Source organism: Mobula birostris, unplaced genomic scaffold, assembly GCF_030028105.1.
Source record: "Mobula birostris isolate sMobBir1 unplaced genomic scaffold, sMobBir1.hap1 scaffold_2024, whole genome shotgun sequence".
NCBI classification, from domain to species: Eukaryota; Metazoa; Chordata; class Chondrichthyes; order Myliobatiformes; family Myliobatidae; genus Mobula; species Mobula birostris.
In genome coordinates this window covers 26169-48334 of record NW_027275072.1, presented here as the reverse complement: position 1 = coordinate 48334, position 22166 = coordinate 26169, and the positions used below count along the sequence as shown (strand labels likewise).

The window sequence follows — 22166 nt, the reverse complement described above, 5'->3', positions numbered from 1 at the left end:
GCTCTGCCAGTCCTCTGGGAAGTAGAAGACTTTTGGGCGGGAGAGCTTGTGCTTTAGGGAGAAGTCAGTGTTGCAAAACTTCAAACCAGCAGCGCCAAGAGAAGTGAAAACTCTGATAGATCCGTGTGATTTTGCTGCTGGACTAGCGGGTTTTCTAAACTATTGGAAGTTATTTTTATTGATCTCCCAACAGACCATGGGATATTTTCAGATGTTAGGTAGCATCATTTCAAATTTTCCAGTGAACCTGGTAGGTTTTAAAGAACTGGGGTTCTGGTGGGAAGGGAGTAGAGGAAGGGAACCAGGGTCCCATGGGTGGGGCAGGGAGGGAAGTGCAGCAGATATTCTCTAGTGAGCCAGAATGCTGAACCATCAGGATTTCTGAATCATCATGTGCTCGAATCTGGAGCCAGAATCAAACTGCTACAGGAACTTGGTAGATCGAGCAGCGTCCGTGAGTGGGGTGAAAACGCAGGTGACATTAGAAATCCTGATGCAGAGTCTCAACCTGAAATATCCACCATCCTTTTCCCTACATGGATGCTTTGACTCACTGAGTTCCTGCAGAGGTTTGTTGCTCTGTACGTAGACAGGGAATTCTTTCTCATGTGCACAGTTTGGTCGAAGGATAAGAATACAGATGTGAGCAAGAGTAGACTACATGGCCTAGCAAACTAATCTTTTACCTTGCAGCTGCCTTCTAGTATTATGCCCATGTCACCCATAAGATTGCCTTGTGATGATATCCTTCTGCATTGATTAAGAGTGTGTGTGTTTATTTAAATTGGTGTTTTTACCTTTGTTTCAGATGTGGAAATGCCAGTGTGGATTCTGGGTCCATGAGTAGGCTTACCTACCTGAGGAACCGATACAGGTACTCCTTGCCCGGCAGCAGCGCCCTCTCCATCTTGCCCCACCTCTGCAGTGTGCCTATTGTATTCCCACTGTTCATCTTGGCCCATCCCCATCGGCGTGAACCCCACATTTCGACGGTCCCCTGGCTAAAGGAATTTCTCCTAAATCCTGTGCCAGATTTTCCAGCAATTCGTCTTGTAGTGATAGCCCAACGTCTAGACCCTCCCATAAATACCTATGCCCTCTACTTTTTAAAGCTAGCTATGATTTTCAACCCAGTGGTGCTAGAAAGTTTGTGAACTATAGATTTTTCTCTGTTTCTGCATAAATATGACCTAAAACGTGATCAGATCTTCACCTAAGTCCTAAAACCAATAAAAAGAACCCAATTAAATAAATAGCACAAAATTATACTTGCTCACTTATTGAGAAAAATGATCCAATATTACATGTATTTGTTGGAAAAAGTATGTGAACCTTTGCTTTCAGTAACTGGTGTGACCCCATTGTACAGCAGTAACTTCAACCAAACGTTTCTGGTAACTGTTGATCAGTCCTGCACGTCGTCTTGGAGGAATTTTAGGCCATTCTTCCTTACAAAACTGCTTCAACTCAGGGATGTTGGTGGGCTTCCTTGCGTGAACTGCTTGTTTCAGGTCCTTCCGCAACATTGTCTTTTGGACTATTGTCTTGTTGCATTATCCAACTTCTATTAAGTTTCAGGTGATGGACTGCTACCCTTATATTATCCTGTAAAATGTCTTGATGCAATTTTGAATTCATTGTTCCCACAGTGGTTGCAAGCTGTCCAGGCCCTGATGCAGCAAACCATGATGTTGCTTCCACCGTGCTTCACAGTTGTGATGAGTTTCTGGTGTTGGTGTGCAGTGCCCTTTTTCCTCCAAACATAGCAATGTGCAGTTCTACCAAAAAGTTCAACTTTTGTCTCATCTGTCCACAGAACATAGTCCCAGAAATGTTTTAGAACATCCAGGTGGTCTTTTGCAAACTTGAGACATGCAAACCTGTTTTTTTTTAGGGCAGTGGTTTCCCCCGTGGTGTCCTTCCATAAACACCATTCTTGTTCAGTGTTTTTCTTATAGTGGACACATGAACGGGGACTTCAGCAAGTGCTTAAGATTTCTGCAGGTCCTTTTGCTGTTACCTTTGGGTTCTTTTTCATCTCCTTCAGATTTGCACATTGTACTCTTGGTGTAATCTTTGCAGGACGCCCACTCCTAGGGAGAGTAGCAACGGTACTGACCTTACTCCATTTGTAGACAGTTTCTCTTACGGTAGACTGATGAACACTTAGATCTTTAGACATGCTTTTGTAGTCTTTTCCAGCTTCATGTATCTCTACAATTCTCTAAGATTCTCTGAAAGTTGTTTTGGTTGAGGTATGGTGCACATCCAGTAGATCCTTAGAAGAACAGGCTGTGCCAGTAACCTGACTTTATGTGTCTTTTTTATAGGACAGGTCACCACTACAACCCATAACTTCAATCTCATCTCATTGATTGGAACATCTGACTCCAAATAGCTTTTGCAGAAGGCATTACCCCAGAGATTCACATAGTTTTTCCAACAAATACACATCGTATTGGATAATTTTTCTCAATAAATAAATGAACAAGTATGAAGTTTTTTGAGCTATATATTTAATTGGGTTCTCTTTATCCAGTTTTAGGACTTGCGTGAAGACCTGATCACATTTTAGGTCATATTTATGCAGAAATAGGGAAAATTCTACAGGGTTCACCATCTTTCTAGCATTACTGCAAATATAGGGGGGTCTCTACAGATGCTGGAAATCCAAAGCAACACCCACAAAATGCTGGAGGAATTCAGTGTGTCAGGCAGCATTTGTAGAAATGTATAAACAAGCGGTCCCTAACCACCGGGCCGCAAAGCATGCGCTACCGGGCCACGAGGAAATGATATGATTTGGTGATATGAGTCAGCTGCACCTTTCCTCATTCCCTGTCACGCACTGTTGAGCTTGAACGTATGCGAGGTCATTACCCGCGCGAAATCCATGTCAGCGCGGGAAGGAGATCAACTCCTCGAGCTTGCAAATGACGGCAGGCTGAAACGTATGTTTGACATAACATCTCTGTCGGCATTCTGGATCAAAGTCAAGGCTAAATATTCTGAGATAGCCACGAAAGCACTGAAAACGTTGCTTCCATTTCCAACATATCTCTGCAATGAATGCAACAAAAACTAAATTGCGGAATAGACTGGACATAAGGAACCCCCTTCGAGTATCGATGTCTCCCATCACCCCTCGATGGCACCGTCTTGTTGCAGGAAAACAAGCCCAGGGCACCCATTGATTCAGCGATATTGGTGTGTTGCAATGATTTTATATGTTCATACGGGGAAAATATGTGCTGTGTGTTTAATATCCAAACGTTACTTAAAATGTTATGATGCTATTGACTTACTTATATAACCATATAACAATTACAGCATGGAAACAGGCCATCTCTGCCCTCCTAGTCCGTGCCGAACGCTACTCTCACCTAGTCCCACCGACCTGCACTCAGCCAATGACCCTCCATTCCTTTCCTGTCCATATACCTATCCAATTTTTCTTTAAATGATAATATTGAACCTGTTTCTGCCACTTCTACTGGAAGTTCATTCAACGCTTACTTCAAGCTCCCCTGTCCTCCACTGATAATTGACTTATCACTATATTAGTGCAAGAGAAATATGTGCTGTGTGTTTAATATTAAATTCGTTAGATAAACCCTTTTAGAAACAAAATTGAGTGTATTAGCCACTTATCACCGATATCCCGGTTGTGATTACCCCCCCCCCCCCGCCCCCAAACAGAATCGGCGTAGAAAAAAGTCAGCAGGCACACGCATGCGCACTGGCGCCTGCGCAAGGCTTCATGGTCATTGTAGTCTTTCTCGGGGTAAACACAACGTATTTGCTACTTTTGTCTGTTGGCAACCCTGGCCCCCCCACCCCCCACCCCCGGTTGGCCGGTCCGCAAGAACGGTCAATAATAAACCGATCCGCGTTGCAAAAAAAGGTTGAGGACCCCTGGTATAAACGGTTAATGTTTTTTGTAAAGACTGTTCTGGTGAAGAGTTTCTGCCTGAAATGTTGACTGTTTATTAATTTTCAAAGATACTGCCTGACCTGCTGAGTTGCTCCAGCATTTTGTGTGTGTTGTGTGTGGATTTTAAAGACCTGGTTGGTGCCATCCCTCTATCCATTGTAAAGAAATAAAGGGAAAGCCACTGCACTATTCCTTCAGAGTTACCATCTCTCAGAAACATAAGAGATTCTGCAGATGCTGGAAATGCAGAGGAACTCAGCAGGTCAGGCAGCATCTACGGGAAGGGGAATAAACAGTTGATGTTTCAAGCTTCGTCAGGACTAGAAAGGAAAGGGGCAGAAGTCTGAGTAAGGAGGTGGGAGGAGTCCAAGTTGGCAGGTGATAGGTGAGACCAGGCAAGGGGGAAGGTGGGTGGGTGTAGGGGAATGAAATAAAAATCTGCTCGGGGATAGGTGGAAGAGGCAAAAGGCTAAAAAAGGAGGAATCTGATGGGGGAGGACAGTGGACCTTAGAAGAAAGGAAGGGAGGGCGGGAATCGGAGCGTGATGGGCAGATGAGAGGGTAACCAGAATGTGGAATGGTGGAAGGGGAAGGGGAGAAATTACCAAATATTAGCAAAATTGATGTTCACGCTCTCAGGTTGGAGAGCAGCCACTCTTTCAATTCTATTATCATAGATTGTTGTATCTCAAATTTCTCTCTGCACTTTATAGCATCAGGTCCACTCAGTGTTTGGTGTGCTAAACAAGGTTCTCTGTAAGTTCAGCCTGACTTCTTACTGTTTTTCAGTTGTTTGTCTCTGGAAGAAAGTCCAAATGTTTTGCTTTAGTTAACCCAGGACAAGTGAATCAGAGTGCAGTTTGGCTGGTTGATGAGTCAGTTGTTTCACCAGACTGACTCTTCAATCCCTCCCCAGCGTGCCAAAGGATCTGTGACCGCACCCTTTTTGAGTGGGGGAATTCACAATTCACTGAAGAAGTGCCTTCTTGAATCTGCTATTGGGCATCATTTGTCCTGTTGGGGACTTTACATGCATCTCCCTGTTTGTTTTGTTCTCAGGAATGGGCTGGGACCTGTGAAGGAAGGGGACCCTCAGTATGTTGTGGTACATTGTACAGGTTACATCAAGGCTTGGCCTCCGGCAGGTAAGGGCTCTGTCTCTGTGTGTCTCTGTTACTTGGATATAGAATGTAAGGAAGTGATTATGGAAGGATGGTTGCAGTGACGTGACCATCTCTGGCATCTGTTTGTGATCAGTCAGTTGCTCACAAAATGGACTAGGTTCAACTAACACTCGCCTTGAACCTACTAGAGTGCTATGATCTTCACAGAAACATGGCTGGACCACCAAATACCCGATGTGGCTGTTGGGCTAGCAGCCGAATGGTCTTCTGAGCCGACAGAATGCATGATTTGGGCAAGAAATTAGTTGGTGCTTTATGTATTTAGGTTAACACTGCCTGGTGTACTAAATCAGTCATTATTGAAAGTTACTGCTGTCCCAACCTGGAATACCTAATAATAAAGTTTAGGCCCTTTCATCTACAGAGAGAAATCACTGTTCATTTTACAGCATCACTGGATCTGTAAGCAGCGTCCCAAGCTTTGATCAGGTTCCGTACCTCGTTGTTCGTCCAAGGCTTCTGGTTCAGGAATACTTGGATGTTTTTGGTGGTGATGACATTGTCTTCGCAAAATTTGATGTAGCACATAACTGTGGCTGTGTGACTGGTGATGGCTCCCTCAGGCCAACAGCAATTTAACAGTAGATCAAGTGCATGATGCTATGGTTAACAACTGGCTGCTCACCCTGATGGTGCCTTCATCGTAGCTGGCAATTCTAATCTGGCCAACCTTAAAGCAGTATTTCCTATGTATTGAAAAGTGAATTGCCCTACAAGGAGCAAAAACACACTGGACCAGGTGGACGCCAACATCGCAAGTATATATAGGGCCTTCCCATGCTCTCACCCAGGACTGTCCAATGATCTGTCTTTACATCTAATCCCAGTTTATAGACCAGTGGTAAGGAAGGAGAAACCAACTTCCAGGACAGTGACGGTGTGGCCTTAGGGAGTCATCACCAGTTACACAAGCACAATTATATGCTACATCAAATTTTGTGAAGACAGTGTCATCACCACCAAAATCATCCGGGTATTCCTGAACCAGAAGCCTTGGATGAACAACAGGGTATGGAATCTGATCAAAGCTTGTGATGTTGGTTACAGATCTGGTGAAGCCAAGGCGCGTAGTGAGGCCTGATTGAATCTTAAGAGAGGCATCAAGACCACAAAGTACAGATTGAGGTATTTCTATAACGCCATAGATCACCAAAGTGTTGGGGATGGGATCAGATCCATCTCAGGTTGCAAAGGAAAACTCTCCTGCTCTGCTCATAGTGACGCCAAACCAGCCGAAGAGCTAAACAGCTTCTTTGATCACTTTGATAAGGACAATAAGGAAACAGTGATGAAGACCATAACATCAGATGGAGGAACTGCGCCCACACTAAACCTACATGAAGTGAGGCGTGTTCCGTAATGTCAATGTATGCAGAGCAGTGGGGTTAGACGCCACACCCGGACTTTTCCTTGGGGACTGCGCCAACCAGCTGGCAGAAGTTCTGACGGATATTTGCAATCTATCGCTGTCCCAGGCTATGTTTCCGGCAAGCTTCAAAGCAGCAACTCTTATTCCAATCTCCAAGACGTCTGCGACAATGTGACTACAGACCAGCGGCACTCATTCCTATATTTGCCAAGTGCTTGGAAACGTTGGTAATGTCCCACATCAAGGACTTAATTGCAACTACCTTGGACTAGCACCAGGTTCCCTACAGGGTAAATAGATCCACTGAAGATGCCACTTCTTTCACTGTTCATGCTATCTTGGAACATCTGGAGCACAAAGACACCTACATCAGGGTGCTTTTCATTGATTACAGCTTGGCCTTTAACACCATACTACCGAACAAGCTGACTGTCAAGCTCCACAATCTAGGTTTCGGCACATCAGCCTGTAATTGGATCTTGGACTTCCTCATTAATTATACCCAGATAGTGAAACTAGGCAAGTGCACATCGACCCCAAGCCCAGAGCACCAGTGCTCTGCAGGGGTGTGTACTGAGCCCACTTCTCTACTCTCTTCACCTGTGACTGCACTCCTGCACGTGATTCTGAAATTTACAGATGACACAACCATGATTGGTCTGATCACAAACAATAATGATTCTCCATATAGAGAGGAAGAAACTGTTAGATTGGTGCTGGCCACAGCTTATCATTTAATATCAAGAAGACAAAAGAAATGATAATTGACTTCAGGAAGGCAAGAGGTCCTGAACAAGCCCCACTATTCAGCAGCACTGGGACTCCACAGGGGACTGTCTTGTCTCCCTTTCTCTTCACCATTTACACCTTGGACTTCAACTACTGCACAGAGTCTTGTCATCTTCAGAAGTTTTCTGATGACTCTGCCATAGTTGGATGCATCAGCAAGGGAGATGAGGCTGAATACAGGGCTACAGTAGGAAGCTTTGTCACATGGTGTGAGCAGAATTATCTGCGGCTTAATGTGAAAAAGACTAAGGAGCTGGTGGTAGACCTGAGGAGAGCTAAGGTACCGGTGACCCCTGTTTTCATCCAGGGGGTCAGTGTGGACATGGTGGAGGATTACAAATACCTGGGGATACGAATTGACAATAAACTGGACTGGTCAAAGAACACTGAGGCTGTCTACAAGAAGGGTCAGAGCCGTCTCTATTTCCTGAGGAGACTGAGGTCCTTTAACAACTTCCGGACGATGCTGAGGATGTTCTACGAGTCTGTGGTGGCCAGTGCTATCATGTTTGCTGTTGTGTGCTGGGGCAGCAGGCTGAGGGCAGCAGACACCAACAGAATCAACAAACTCATTCGTAAGGCCAGTGATGTTGTGGGGATGGAACTGGTCTCTCTGATTTGGTGTCTGAAAAGAGGTTGCTGTCCAAGTTGCATGCCATCTTGTTTTCAGTTTTTGGGAATGTACATCACTGAGGAGCACTCTTGGTCCGTCAACACAACCTCAAGAGCGGAGAAGGTTCAATAGCTTAAGGAAAACTAATCCGTCCCAAAAATTGCTGGCCAACTTTTACTGATGTGTGATAGAGAGCATACTGACATACAGAGTGACTGTGTGGTTCTCTAGCTGCTGCTAGATAGATCACAAAGCACTCCAACAGGTGATTAGGACGGCTCAGCACATCATTAGGTCTCAACTGCTGGACATGGAGACAATCTACAACTCTTCATGCCTACGACGCACTTGTAACATTATTAAAGACCCTTCCCATCCTGGACACGGTTTAATCTCCTGCCTCCTGGTAAGAGATACAGAAGCATCTTGGCCAAGGCAGTAAGACTGAAAAGCAGCTTCTTCCCGAGGGCTGTTGTGTAACTGAATAATGCTACACCCTGGCTTGCCAATGACCTTTGAATGTTATGGACTGTCGAAGTCTCTTGTTGCATATAAATGTGGAATTTTTAAAAAAAAATTAAGCTGTACCAGATGCATTGTAAATTTGCACTGACTGGAGTAGCACCACAATCTTCTTGTCTTGGCAATAAAGTTCTATTCTATGCATATGTACACACACACAAGCTATCTAATGGATTTATATTTCCGGTGTGTCTTTTTATTAGTGTATATCTCTTGTGCTTTTGTTTTGTACTGCATCAGATCCGGAATAACAATTATTTTGTTCTCCTTATACTTGTGTACAGGAAATGACATTGAACAATCTTGAATGCAAGGTTGGGATGTTTCCATCTTTGAAAGTTTTAAAAATAATCCTCTAATGATAACCAGAAAAGCAATTGTTTCCTGGTTATTGTAACAGGAAATGGCTTTTTTTAAAATCCAATTTCTTTTTTCCTAATTGTGCATCACCATTTCCCAGATAACTAACTTCTACTAAGCCCATCACCCCGAATGGGGCATTGGCTGCCGACAGCAGCTTGCCAGAGTCCTCTGTCCTTGGGCTGAGGAACTTTGATCAGCCCGTGGCTTCCATTTTCACCACACGATCTCATATGTCTTCTAAGCAAAGCCTCTTCCGCTGTCAGGGATGAGGTCTTTGGAGCTTCTGTTGGCGTTTCTGTAGCTCTGAGTTTTTACGGGGTATGGTTAGTAGTCCCATGCCCAACCCCCCTCCTCCTGCATGGACTATCCATGGTGCAGATGGCTAACTAACTGAACTTGCCAAATACAGTTTGGGTCAGAGATGAGCTGATCCTGTGATGGTTAGCTCATTGTTTAGTTCTATTTAGAGATACAGCATGGAATAGGCCATTCTGGCCCTTTGAGCCACACAGCCCAGCAACACCCAGCAACTGCAATTTAATCCTAACCTAATCACAGGACAATTAACAATGACCAGTTGACCGACCTGGTACGTCTTCAGACTGTGGGAGGAACTCAAAGGACCTGGAGAAAACCCACACATTTCTCTGGGAATGTGGTGCTTAGCACTTGGCTAAATTGCTGTATTTGTGCATGTGGCCTTCCTGCCTGGGTAGGTTGGTACTCGGTTCATCTGGAGAAAACATTCCATGGGAAGGACTAGAGGACATTGGGATTGAATTTTGAACTCTTGATGCCCTGAGCTGTAATAGCATCACATAGTACCCAGTATCAGGCAGCAATGTGATGCAATGTCATCTGGGTACCTGGAATTAGTGTGGCTCCCAACAACACTCCAGAAAACCGACATGTACCAGAAGCAAAGGTGTTACTGTGGTTTATGCAACAATTCCTGGAAAAATAACAACCGGAAGGACAACAATTGACATTTCTTGCTGACCCGGGAAAGCAGCCAACATAATCAAAACTTCCACCCATCCCAGACGTTCTCCCTTCCCCCTCCCATTGGGTAGAAGATTTAAAAACTTGAAATGTATACCACCAGGTTCAGGGACAGTTTCTGTCCCACAGTGATGAGACCCGTCAATGATAAAAATATGGTGTACCACAATAGTGAAGCTATTACGGGTCAGGGCATTCCGGAGTACAAGAGTTCAATTCAAGTACTGTCTGTGAGGAGTTTGCATGTTCTCATGAAAGGCGTGGGTTTCCTCTGGATGCTCTGGTTTCCTCCCACAGTCCAAAGACAATCAGTTAGTGGGTTAATTGGTCATTGTAAATTGTCCTGTGATTAGGCCAGGGTTAAATAGATGGACTGCTGGGCAGTGCAACTCGTTGGGCCAGAAGGGCCTGTCCTGTGCTGTATTTCTAAATAAATAACAAAGAAAGGTGAAATCTTGCTTTCCCAGTTTATTTCATCGTGGCTCTTTACCTTGTATCTATCTGTATTGCATTTCCTTGGTACTGTAACACTTTATCCTGCACTCTGTAATTGCTTTTCCCTTCATACTATCTTAGTGACTTAAGTTTGGATTGGCCAGTCTCAGTGGCAATTTTAAGGTGATTGTCAGGTGGGTTTATTACACAGAGAAGGTATTACACAGTGGAACGCACTGCCAGGGGTGGTGGTAGAGGCAGATACATCAGGGACATTTAGATCCATACATGACTGAAATAAAAATGGATGGCTAGGTAGGAGGGAGGGGTTAGAATTATCTTGGAGCAGGTTAAAAGGTCAGCACAACATTGTGGGCCGAAGGGCCCATTCTGTGCTAAACATTTATATGTTCTAAAACAAAGTTTTTCCACTGTATCACAGTAATATACCAATAACTAATTAAGTCCCCCTTTAAAGCCACTGTGGTTGGTATCAGGCAACCAATTGGACTTTTTCTTATTATTGGTAGCACGCCCACAAGAAGATGAATCTGCTTGTATCTGGTGACATGTATGTACTTTGGTAAAGTTCAAAATACATTTACTAACAAAGTATGTATATATTATACAACCTTGAGATTCGTCTCCCTACAGACAACCACAAAACAAAGAAACCCAAAACAACCTATTTAAAAAAAAAGACTGTCAAACACCCAATATGCAGAGAGGAAAAAAAAAGAGAAATGGTGCCAACAATAAAGGTTCATATAAAATAGCATTCAGAATGAAAGTGAGTCCACAGAGACAAAGCTAGAGCAGGCCACCGCCTCAGTTCAGCGCAGAGCTAAGTAAACGTCATGGAGCAGCGAGCAGAACTGGCCCAATCCTCGCCTCTGGTCTCAACACCCTGCCTTTTCAATCCGGCCTGGCGTTTTTAAATTGTTCAAAAATCGGGTCATTCCTTGCTGTAGGACCTGAGCTCTGTCACTTCGATACATTCTGGGCTGGAGCACACCGCCACGTTTCTGCCCACACCCGACCTTTGCAAACTGGCCTGTTGTTTAGATTGATCAAACCCTTGCTCTTGGCTTTGGTGGACTCTGCCTCTGCCTCACCTTGCCATTGTTTGAGGTGATTGTTTACCATAAAATATGTTATTAATAAAGTATTTAGTTGTATTCTTTATTTTGCTTGCTGCCAATAAGTATTCTCTGGGTTTCACCAGCGCCATTTTAAACTGGAACTGGATATTAAATTTACTTTGAACTTGGAACTAAGGTGTTGTTGCTGTTGTTCTCCAGGTGTGACGTTACCAGACGATGAACCGGACGGGGGACAGGGAAACAAGTTCTGTCTGGTGGCTATTGGCCGACTACAGGTAAGATCCAAGCACCCACCAAAGCCCTTTTGGAGATGTGTCCTGTTTTGGCCATCCCTTCCATCTTGGAAGATCCCAATGGCTGAAAGGAGGAATTCTGAGGGTGAGGGACGGAGGGTACAGGAAAGAAGCAAAGGAGGATGTTTTTAATTGGGGGAATTTTACTTATTAAGCCACTGAGATGTGAGCATTAACATTTATTAACACGGATTCTGCAGATGTTAGAAATTCAGGAACTCAGACATCATCGATGGAAATAAGTAGTCAACATTTTGAGTCGAGACCCTTCATTGGGACCCTCCATTAGCATTTATTACCCATCTTCAATCACCCCTCGTCCCAGCAATAAGAACCATCCAGATTGCAGTTACTTAGAAGCTAGAGCAAATAATGACTAATTTTTCTTCATTGGCAGCCACTAATTTGTTTCAAAATGTGGTAATTTTGTGGTTAACATTCAGATCTAGCATTTTAAAAATTCTGTATTATTCATTTGCTTGAATCTAAATTCTACGGCTGCCATTAGTGGGACTTAAACTTTACTCTTAAAATAGTGCAGAACTGGCTGCTGGCCTGGTCACTTAACCATTATGTCACTGTTTCGAGTTACTGTTTCACTGATTACCCTGAAGGATATCTCATTCAAATTGTGATATGGAAGGAGAATAGATTAGGCTTTTTTCTCATTCCCCTTCTCCCTCCTTTTCTCCTCTGGTCCATTATTCTCTCCTACCAGATTCCTCCTCCTTCAACTCTTTACCTCTTCCAGCTTCTTACTTCACCACCCCCCACCTCCCTGCCCAGCATGACCTTCACCCTCACCTGGTTCAAGTATCACCTGCCAGATTGTATTCCCCCCCTCCCCCACCTTCTTATTTTGGCTTCTCCCCCCTTCCTTTCCAGTCCTGATGGAGGGTCTCGGCCTGAAACTCGACTGATTACTCCTCTCCATAGATGTTACCTAACCTGCTGAATTCCAGCATTTTGTGTGTGTTACCCTGGATGTTTTTGATCCAAAGTTCTTTGGGAATCAAGAATGAGGGATAAACTTATTTTTTGGAGGGGGGGTTGTTGGTGAAGAGATCCAACATGGTTTGGTCTTCTTACCAAATTACTGACAACAGTAAATTACAATGCTTAATTAAGAGCATAAAACATAGAGGCAGAATTAGACCACTCAATCCATTGAGTCTGCTCTGCCATTCCGTCATGGCTGATTTTATTATTCCTCTCAGACCCATTCTCCTGCCTTCTCCCCATAACCTTTGATGCCTTGACTAACCAAGAACCTATCAACCTCAGCTTTAAATATACTCAATGACCTGACCTCTACAGCCATCTGTGGCAATGAATTCCACAGATTCACCACTCTCTGGCTAAAGAAGTTCCTCTTTAACTCTGTTCTAAAGGGATATCCCTCTATTCTGAGGCTGTGCCCTCTTGTTCCCCACTATAGGAATTATCCTCTCCACATCCACTCTGTCTAGGCCTTTCAATATTTGATTGGTTTCAATGAGATCATCTCTCATTTTTCTAAACTCCAGTGAGTCAGGCCCACAGCCATCAAATGCTTTTTGTACATTAAAGTTGAAGTTCAAGTTTCATTGTCATTCAACCATACATGAATACAGCCAAAAGAAACTGCATTACTTCGGGGCCAAGGAGCAAAGCACGATGCCAACAATCATATACTCCACAAGGCACACGTACGACAGCAGTAAAATATAGTCACACAAAAAAATACAGTCCAAATCCCCGAGTCCATGAATGTTGCAGAAGTCTGCAATCAAACACAATACATTTTGTCTTTGGCCGAGTGAACGTTGGAGGGCAGCACTGATTCCAGCATGTACGCTATGCCACACCGCCTCCAGTACTCTGATGGAGCGCACCGACTTCAATGCCTCTCTCCTGGGTGGCCGCAAACAGGTGACACCACAGCTTGAGGCCTAGTCCTCGCTATGAGTGATGCAACTCCCCCCACCGTTTGCCAGTAAACCAGTGAATCAGACCCACAGCATTCCACATTAACAATGTCCAGCAGGGTCTTGTGGTCACAAGTGACTAAGATGCTCACTCGCTGTCACACTGCACACTTACTCCGACACCTCTCTGACGCAGGCAGTAGCTCCTTCACTTTCTCCACCAACAAGCAACTGGCTGATTTGGTAGACCTACAGTACTTTAAATTCTTAATGTCCAGCAGGGTCTTGCGATTGTAAAAACAAAAAGTACATTTAAAAAAGACAATGCCATCTTTGGTTGGCCCCATAGAAACTGCTGCATCCGAGCGCACTGCAGTCTCCCTGGAAGTGAACCCTTTTATACATTTTTAACATTAACTCTTTTATCAACCAATAAGGCAGCCCCCATTCAAGTAATGTGATACCTGCCACTGCAACTAAGCTGGTTCCAGAAGGAAGCAACTGCAATCACTGGAAAAAACACATTGAACAATTACAAGTTTATAAAATCACAAACAAGCATAAGAAAGTTATTGACCCTACTATTGAGCCCATCTCCATGGAATGCTGTTGCAGGAAAGCAGCATCCATCATCGACGGCTCCCACCATCTAGGCCATGATCACTTCTCACTGCTGCCATCAGGGAGGAGGTATAGGAGCCTGAGGACTCACACTGCCATGTTCAGGAACAGTTATTACCCCTCAACCATCAGTCTCCTAATCAAAAGGGGATGACTTCACTCACTCCATCTCTGAACTGTTCCCACAATCTATCGACTCACCTTCAAGGACTCTTCATGTCAAGTTCTCGATGTTTATTTATTTACTAATATTATTATTATTTCCTTTTCTTTTTGTATTTGCACAGTTTTGTTTTCTTACATTGGTTGTTGTCCATTCTGTTGGGTGAGGTCTGTCATTGATTCTCTTGTGTTTCTTTAGTTACTGTGACTGTCCACAAGAAAATGAATCTTGGGGTTGTATAAGGCAGGGGTCCCCAACCTTTTTTGCACTGCGGACCGATTTAATATTGACAATATTCTTGTGGACCGGGGGGGGGGGCGGCGGGGGGCAGGGGGCAGTGTTGGGTGGTACGGTTGCCAATGGACAAGGGTAGCAGTCAGATACGTTGTGTTTACCCAGAGAAAGACTACAATGACCATGAAGCCTTGCTCGGGCACCAGTGCGCATGCGTGTACCTGTAGGTTTTTTTTTCTGCAAATCGTTTTTGGCGATTCTGTTTGGGGGCGTCGGGGTTGTTAATCACAACCGGAATATCGGTGATAAGTGGCTAATACACTCAATTTTGTTTCTAAAAGGGTTTATCTAACAAATTTAATATTAAACACACAGCGCATATTTTCCTCGCATGAATACAGTGATAAGTCAATTATCAGGGGAGCTTGAAGTAAGCGTTGAATGAACTTCCAGTAGAAGTGGCAGAAACAGGTTCGATATTATCATTTAAAGAAAAATTGGATAGGTATATGGACAGGAAAGGAATGGAGGGTTATGGGCTGAGTGCAGGTCGGTGGGACTAGGTGAGAGTAGTGTTCGGGACGGACTAGAAGGGCCGAGATGACCTGTTTCCATGCTGTAATTGTTAATAGGGTTATAAGAGTCACTTATAAGTCAATAGTGTCATAACATTTTAAGTAACGTTTGGATATTAAACACACAGCACATATTTTCCCCGTATGAACATACAAAATCATTGCAACACTCCAATATCGCTGAATCAGTGGGAGCCCTGGGCTTGTTCCCTGCAACAACACGGTGATGGGAGACAGCGATACTCGAAGGGGGTTCCTTGTGTCCATTCTATTCTGCAATTTGGTTTTCGTTGCATTCATTGCAGAGGTATGTTGGAAATGGAAGCAACATTTTCAGTGCTTTCTTGACTGTCTCAGAATATTTAGCCTTGACTTTGATCCAGAATGCCAGCAGAGATGTTATGTCAAACATACTTTTCAGCCCGCCGTCATTTGCAAGCTTGAGTTGATCTCCTTCCCGCGCTGACATGGATGACACGCAGGTCGTGACCTTGCGTGCGTTCAAGTTCAACAGTGGGCATGACAGGGAATGAGGAAAGGTGCAGCTGACCCATATCATTTCATATCACCAAACCATATTGTTTCCTCGTGGCCCGGTGGTTGAGGACCGCTGGTATATGGTGACATTGGTACTTTGACAATAAATTTACTTTGAAGGGAAGTAACAATTACATAGTCAAATCCAGCAGCCCAAAGTGTTGACTGTTTATTCCCCTCTATAAACACTGCCAACTTGCTGAATTCCCCTATCATTTTTTGTGTGTTGTAATAGATTAGTGGTGGATTAACATAACTCATCTCTGCCTCCTTTCTCTATCTATATCCAGGTTACCAGCTCGCCCAGCTGCATAGACATGAAAGGTAACAGCCTCCCCACCGAGTTCCTATCCCGGCACAGTCCCAACGGCGCCTTCACATTCGTCGACCACCGCTGCCTGGGAACCATTGGCTACCAGCCCCAGGTAGGTGCCTGTTCTGATTTCCCTCACAGCCTCCGAGGGAAAATCGGATGTGCGTTTTGTAGCGATAGCAAAGTTTGCTGCTCCGATGACTGACTTATTACAAAGCAGAAGGGGGCTACTTGGTTCATAAGACCATAAGACGTAGGAGCACAATTAGGCCATTCAGCTCATCGAGTCTGCTCTGCCATTCCATCATGGCTGATCCTGGATCCTACTCAACCCCATGCATCTGCCTTCTCACCATACCCTTTGATGCCCTGACTGATCAGGAAACAATCAACTTCTGCCTTAAGTATACCCACGGACTTGGCCACCATTGTAGTCTGGGCAGAGCATTCCACAGATTCACTACTCTCTGGCTAAAAAAATCCTCCTTAACTCTGTTCTAAAAGGTGGCCCCTCAATTTTGTAGGCTGTGCCCTCTAGTTCTGGTACTCCCACGATAGGAAACATCCTCTCCTCATCCACCCTGTCTAGTCCTTTCAATGAGACCTCCCTCCCCCTCCCCCACATTCTTCTAAATTCCAGTGAGTACAGGCCCAAAGCTGCCAAATGCTCCTCATATTTAACCCCTTCATTCCTGAATCATCCTTGTGAACCACCTCTGGACTCTCTCCAATGACAGCACGTCCTTTCTGAGATATGAGGCCCAAAACTGTTGACAGTACTCCAAATGTGGCCTGACTCGTGTCTTATAAAGGCTCAGCATTATCTCCTTGCTTTTCTATTCCCCTTGAAATAAGTGCCAATATTGCATTTGCCGCCTTTGCCACAGACTCAACCTGTAAATTAATCCTATGGGAGTCTTGTACGGGGACCTGTTAAGTCCCTCTGCCCCTCTGATGTTTGAACCTTCTCCCCATTTAGATAATAGTCCGTACTATTGTTCCTTTTACCTACATGAATTATCATACTTTTCCCAACTCTGTTCCATCTGCCTCTTTTTTGCCCATCTTCCAATTTGTCTAAGTCATGCTGCAAATCATGTACTGCCTACTCATCCACCCATCTTTGTATCATCCACAAACTTTGCCACAAAGCCATCAATTCCATTATCTAAATCATTGATAAACAATGTGAAAAGTAGTGGTCCCAATACCGACCCCTGAGGAACACCACTAGTCTCTGGTAGCCAACCAGAAAAGGCCCCTTTTATTTCCACTTGCTGCTCCTTGCCTGTCAGCGATCCCTCTATCTATGCCGGTATCTTTTCTGTAACGCCACAGGATTTTATCTTGTTAAGCAGCCTCATGTGTGGCACATTATCAAATGCCTTCTGAAAATCCAAGTAAGTGACTTCCACTGCCTCTCCTTTGTCCAGCCTACTTGTTACTTCCTCAAAGAACTCAAACAGATTGGTCAGGCAAGATTTCCCTTAACAGAAACCATGTTGACTTTGATTTATTTTATCATTAGTCTCCAAGTACCCCAAAACCTCATCCTTAGTAATAGTCTCCAACACTTTCCCAACCACTGACGTTAGGCTAACTGGCCTATAATTTCCTTTCTTTTGCCTTCCTCCCTTCTTAAAGAGTGGAGTGATATTTGCAATCTTCCAGTCCTCTGAGACCATACAAGAATCAAGTGATTATTGAAATGTCATGACCAATGCATCCGCTATCTCTTCAGCAACCTCTCTCAGGACTCTGGGGTGTAGTCCATCTGGTCCAGGTGACTTATTCACCTTAAGACCTTTCAGTTTGCCAGCGCTTTTTCCTTTGTAATAGCAATGGCACTCACTCCTGCTCCCTGACACTCACAGACCTCTGGCACACTGCTAGTGTCTTCCACAGTGAAGACTGATTCTAAGTACACATTAAGTTCATTTGCCATTTCCTTGTCCCCCCCAGTACTACCTCACCAGCGCCATTTTCCAGTGGTTCAATATCAACTCTCACCGCATTTTTACACTTTGTATAACTGAAACAACTTTTAGTATCCTGCTTTATATTATTGACAGTTTTGCCCTCATATTTCATCTTTTCCCTTCTGGTACCTTTTTTGGTTGCTTTTTGTTAGATTTTTTAAGCTTCCCAATCATCCAACTTCCCACTCACTTTTGCTACCTTATATGCCCTTTCCTTGGCTTTTATGCATTACTTAATTTCCATTGTCAGCCTTGTTTGCCTACCGCTGCCATTTCAAAATAATTTCTTTTGTGGGACATATCTATCCTGCGCCTTGTGAAATATTCCCAGAAACTCAGCCATCTCTGCTCTGTCATCATCCCTGCCAGTATCCTCCTCCAATCCACCGGGGCAAGCTCCTCTCTCATGCCTCTGTAATTCCCTTTATTCCATTGCAATACTGATACGTGTGACTTATGGTTCTCCCTCTCAAATCACAGTATGAATTCAATTATAATATGATCACTGCCTCCTAAGGGTTCCTTTACATTAAGCTCCCTAATAAGATCTGGGTTATTACACAACACCCAATCTAAGATGATCTTTCCCTGAGTAGGCTCAAGCACAAGCTGCGGCATTCAATAAATGCCCTCTCTTGCGATCCGACACCAACCTGATTTTCCCAATTCCCTGGCACATTGAAGTCCCCCTTACATTTGTGGCATTACCTTTTTTCCAACTCTCTTTGCAATCTCACCCCCACATCTTGGCTACTATTCAGAGGCCTATATATGACTCCCATATCGGTTTTCTTACCCTTGTATTTTCTTAACCCCACCCACAAAGATTCAACATTCTCTGATCCTATGTCACCTCTTTCTAAAGACGTAACTTCATCTCTTACCAACAGAACCACACCACCGCCTATGCCTTCCTGCCTATCCTTTCGATACAAAGTATATCCTTTGATGTTAAGCTCCCAACTATGGCCACAGACCCAACCCACTTCCTTGTGCAGCCAGGCTTGGGGCTGTCTGTGGCGGAGTAACTCATGATCTCAGTAACTTTTATTTGCACAGTTTGTCGTCTTGTCCACATTGGTTAGCAGACTTTGACTATTTATAGTTTTTATAAATTTTATTGTATTTTGTTTCCCTGTAAATGCCTGCTAAGAAGAAATCTTTGTATATGTATTTTGATAACAAATTTAGTGAAGTTACTTGGAAGTTTTTGAACTTTGGGGCTGCCTACTGGAAACACCTGGTCAGGCAGCTCCCTCACAGAGAGTCCTGTTCAATCCCAATCCCTGCTGTCTACATATGGTGTTTGCGTGTTCTCCCTGCGACACTGTGGGTTCCCCCTAGGTGCTCTGGTTTCCTCTCACATCCCAAAACCCAAAGGGTAAAGGGGGCAGAGTTGGTAATTGGCAACTACATACCAAGTGTGTGGGTGAGGGATAGAATCCGGTTTGGAGTTTGTACTCCCATCAGAGGAGGCTATGTAGCATCCACGCCAGGACCACTAGACAGAAATTTCCCAAGCAGTAAGGCTGATTAACACCTCCACCCGCTAACCCCCTCCTCCACAGCCTGCACCATCATTACTTCATCATTTTCTGTCAGTCACCTGTGTACAGACATTCCTGTGTCTAGTGCCACTTTATGGACACACAGTCGATCTATGTATCACTTGAATACTGGAAATAACATTAATCAGTCTTGGTCTTGAAAGAGAATGTGGAGAGGATAAAATAAGATCAGTGTAATTGGGACATTGATGATCAGACTTAGTGGGTCTCTCTGATCCAAGCTGAAGATGTCCTACTGCTAAACTTTCCTCTCTCTCCCTCCCTATCCTTCTGAACAGCACTGACAGACCTGAAATACTCTCTGTGAGTTCATAATCTTCATTGTTCTTTTTTTTTAAGGAGTTGCTTGGGAAAGATATTGTGGAATTTGCCCATCCTGAAGATAAAGGGCTTCTGCGAGACAGTTTTCAGCAGGTAATGTTCCACTGAGTGGTTAAACAACTTGTTGTTGCAAAGTTTAATTAGCCAGTGCAATACCTGAAGTGTATTTCAAACAGAAGTTATTTTGATAAGAGCAGCGTATTTTCACTTCAAGTGGAACTGCCAGTGTGTGTAGGTGATGTGAATCTGGGAGTCTCGGTAATTTGTAAGTAGGAGCCACTCCTTACAGGTTGGGAGTTGAGAGCATGAATTGGGCCTGATCCTCCTTTCGGTCAGACCATTGCTAATTCAATGCTGTGCTCCTCTTCCTATTATCCCTAACTGTTCAAGCACAGGAGAGTCTGCAGATGCTGGAAATCCAGAGTAGCACACATGCACACACCCCTACCCACCTACCAGAACTCAGCAGCTCAGGCAGCTTCTGTGGAGAGGAATAAGCAGTCAATGTTTCAAGCCAAAGTCCTTCACCAGGACTGGAAAGGAAGAGGGCAGAAGCCAGAATAAGAACTTGGAGGGAGAGGGAAGAGTAGAAGATGGCAGGTGGTAGGTGAAGCCAGGTGAGTGGATGGGAGAGGGGGAGATGAAGTAAGAGGCTGGGAGGTTGTAGGAAAGATTAAACTACGGGGAAAAAAAAGACTATTATACACCCTAATCCACATCACCTTGGATGAAAACAAATCAAGGTGGGGCTCAATAAAGCCCCGTGTACTTGAATCAAGACTTGCTGGCTTCTCTTCCACTTGAACTGAAGACCTTGCTTTCCCTGGTGTTGTCTCTGACACTTGTTCCTCCTTTGACGGCAGGTGATCTCACTGAAGGGGCAGGTGCTGTCGGTCATGTTCCGGTTCCAGACCAAGAGCCGTGAGTGGGTGGTGATCAGGACGAGCTGTTTCACCTTCCAGAACCCGTACTCCGATGACATCGAGTACATTGTCTGCACGAACACCAATGTCAAGTAGGTGTTGGCAGTGCAGGAGAGAACTTAAAGAAATTAGGAAGGCTAAAAGAGGCCATGAAATAGCCTGCGGAAAGAGTGGGTCAAACCAAAGGGTTTTGTGTGGAGCTGGGGTCGTGGGCGAGAACCCAAATCAGTGAAAATTATAAACTGGTGTCTTGTTGTCACATGTATTGAGGTACATGAAGTACTTGTTTTGAAAAGTTCAAGGTAAATTTGTTATCAAAGTACATATATGTCCCTATTTACAACCCTGATATATTTTGCGGACAATCACGATCAATACAAGAAACATGAGAATTAATGAAAAACCGCAAGTAGCAAGACAGACAATTAATATGTAAAAGACGAACAGTGCGAGTACAAAAAGAAAAAAAATGTAATCATAATAAATAACCAAAAAACATTGAGAAATGAGACGATCAGTCCTTGAAAGTGAGTCCATAGTTGATGGGAACAGTTCATTTTTGGGGTGAGTGAAAGTTATCTCCACTGCTTCAAGAGCCTGATGGTTGAGGGGTAATAACTGTTCCTGAACCTGGTGGTGTGTGTCCTAAGGCTCCTGTACCACCTCCTTGATGGAGCAGTGAGAAGAGAATGATGGTGGTTCTTGACGATAGATGCTGCTTTCCTGCGACAGCGCTCCATGTAGATGTTTCGCATACCATCCATACAGAGCAGTGTATCGAGGTAGTACAAGGTACAAACAACAACAGTGTGCAGAATAAAGTGTTACAGTTACAGACGCCGGAGTGCAGGTAGACGGTAAGGTGCAAGAGCCGTGACGAGGTCAATTGTGAGATCAAGACTCCCATCTTATCGTCGTACTAGGGGACCAGTCAATAGTCTTGTAACAACAGGGTAGAAGATAAAGTTTAGAGATCTTTTAAAGATCTCTGGAGATTTATTTATAGATCTTTATTTATTTGTCAAGTGTACAGCAAAACATATAGTGATGTGAATTGTTTCCGTCAAATCTGAGGATTATGGGCAGCCCCCTGGTGCCAACGTAACATGCCCACAACTCACTACTAACTGGTAATGGAGGAAACCAGAGCACCCGGAGGAGACCAACAGCTTGCTGTTTTGACTTTACAGTCAGTCGCATTGCTTATTTTGACAGCAGCGTACACTGCTGTCTTGGTGTTCTGATCTCCCACAACACTTTAGTCAGCGAGACCAGCGAGCTAATGTTAAATTTAGATTTATTTATCACATTCTGATTCAAAAGCATCAGATTCTGATGTTTTTGATCCAGGGTTCTTTTGGAAGTCAAGAAAGAGGCATGCAACTTGTTGCTTCATGATTGTTTTATTAAGTGCTAAT

General features: G+C 44.1%; 1 protein-coding gene across 4 annotated transcripts in view; it reads left to right on the top strand.

Annotated features, from left to right (window-relative positions):
• The window catches only part of LOC140192653 (aryl hydrocarbon receptor nuclear translocator-like), a 63592-nt gene that overhangs the window by 15277 nt on the left and 26149 nt on the right, over positions 1–22166 (top strand). For all 4 annotated transcript variants that reach the window (XM_072250186.1, XM_072250184.1, XM_072250185.1 and 1 more), the window contains exons 7-12: positions 809–874; positions 4994–5079; positions 11513–11589; positions 15935–16069; positions 19844–19918; positions 20689–20840. In XM_072250186.1, the coding sequence (XP_072106287.1) occupies positions 809–874; positions 4994–5079; positions 11513–11589; positions 15935–16069; positions 19844–19918; positions 20689–20840 (591 nt within the window). The remainder of the gene's footprint in view (positions 1–808; positions 875–4993; positions 5080–11512; positions 11590–15934; positions 16070–19843; positions 19919–20688; positions 20841–22166) is intronic.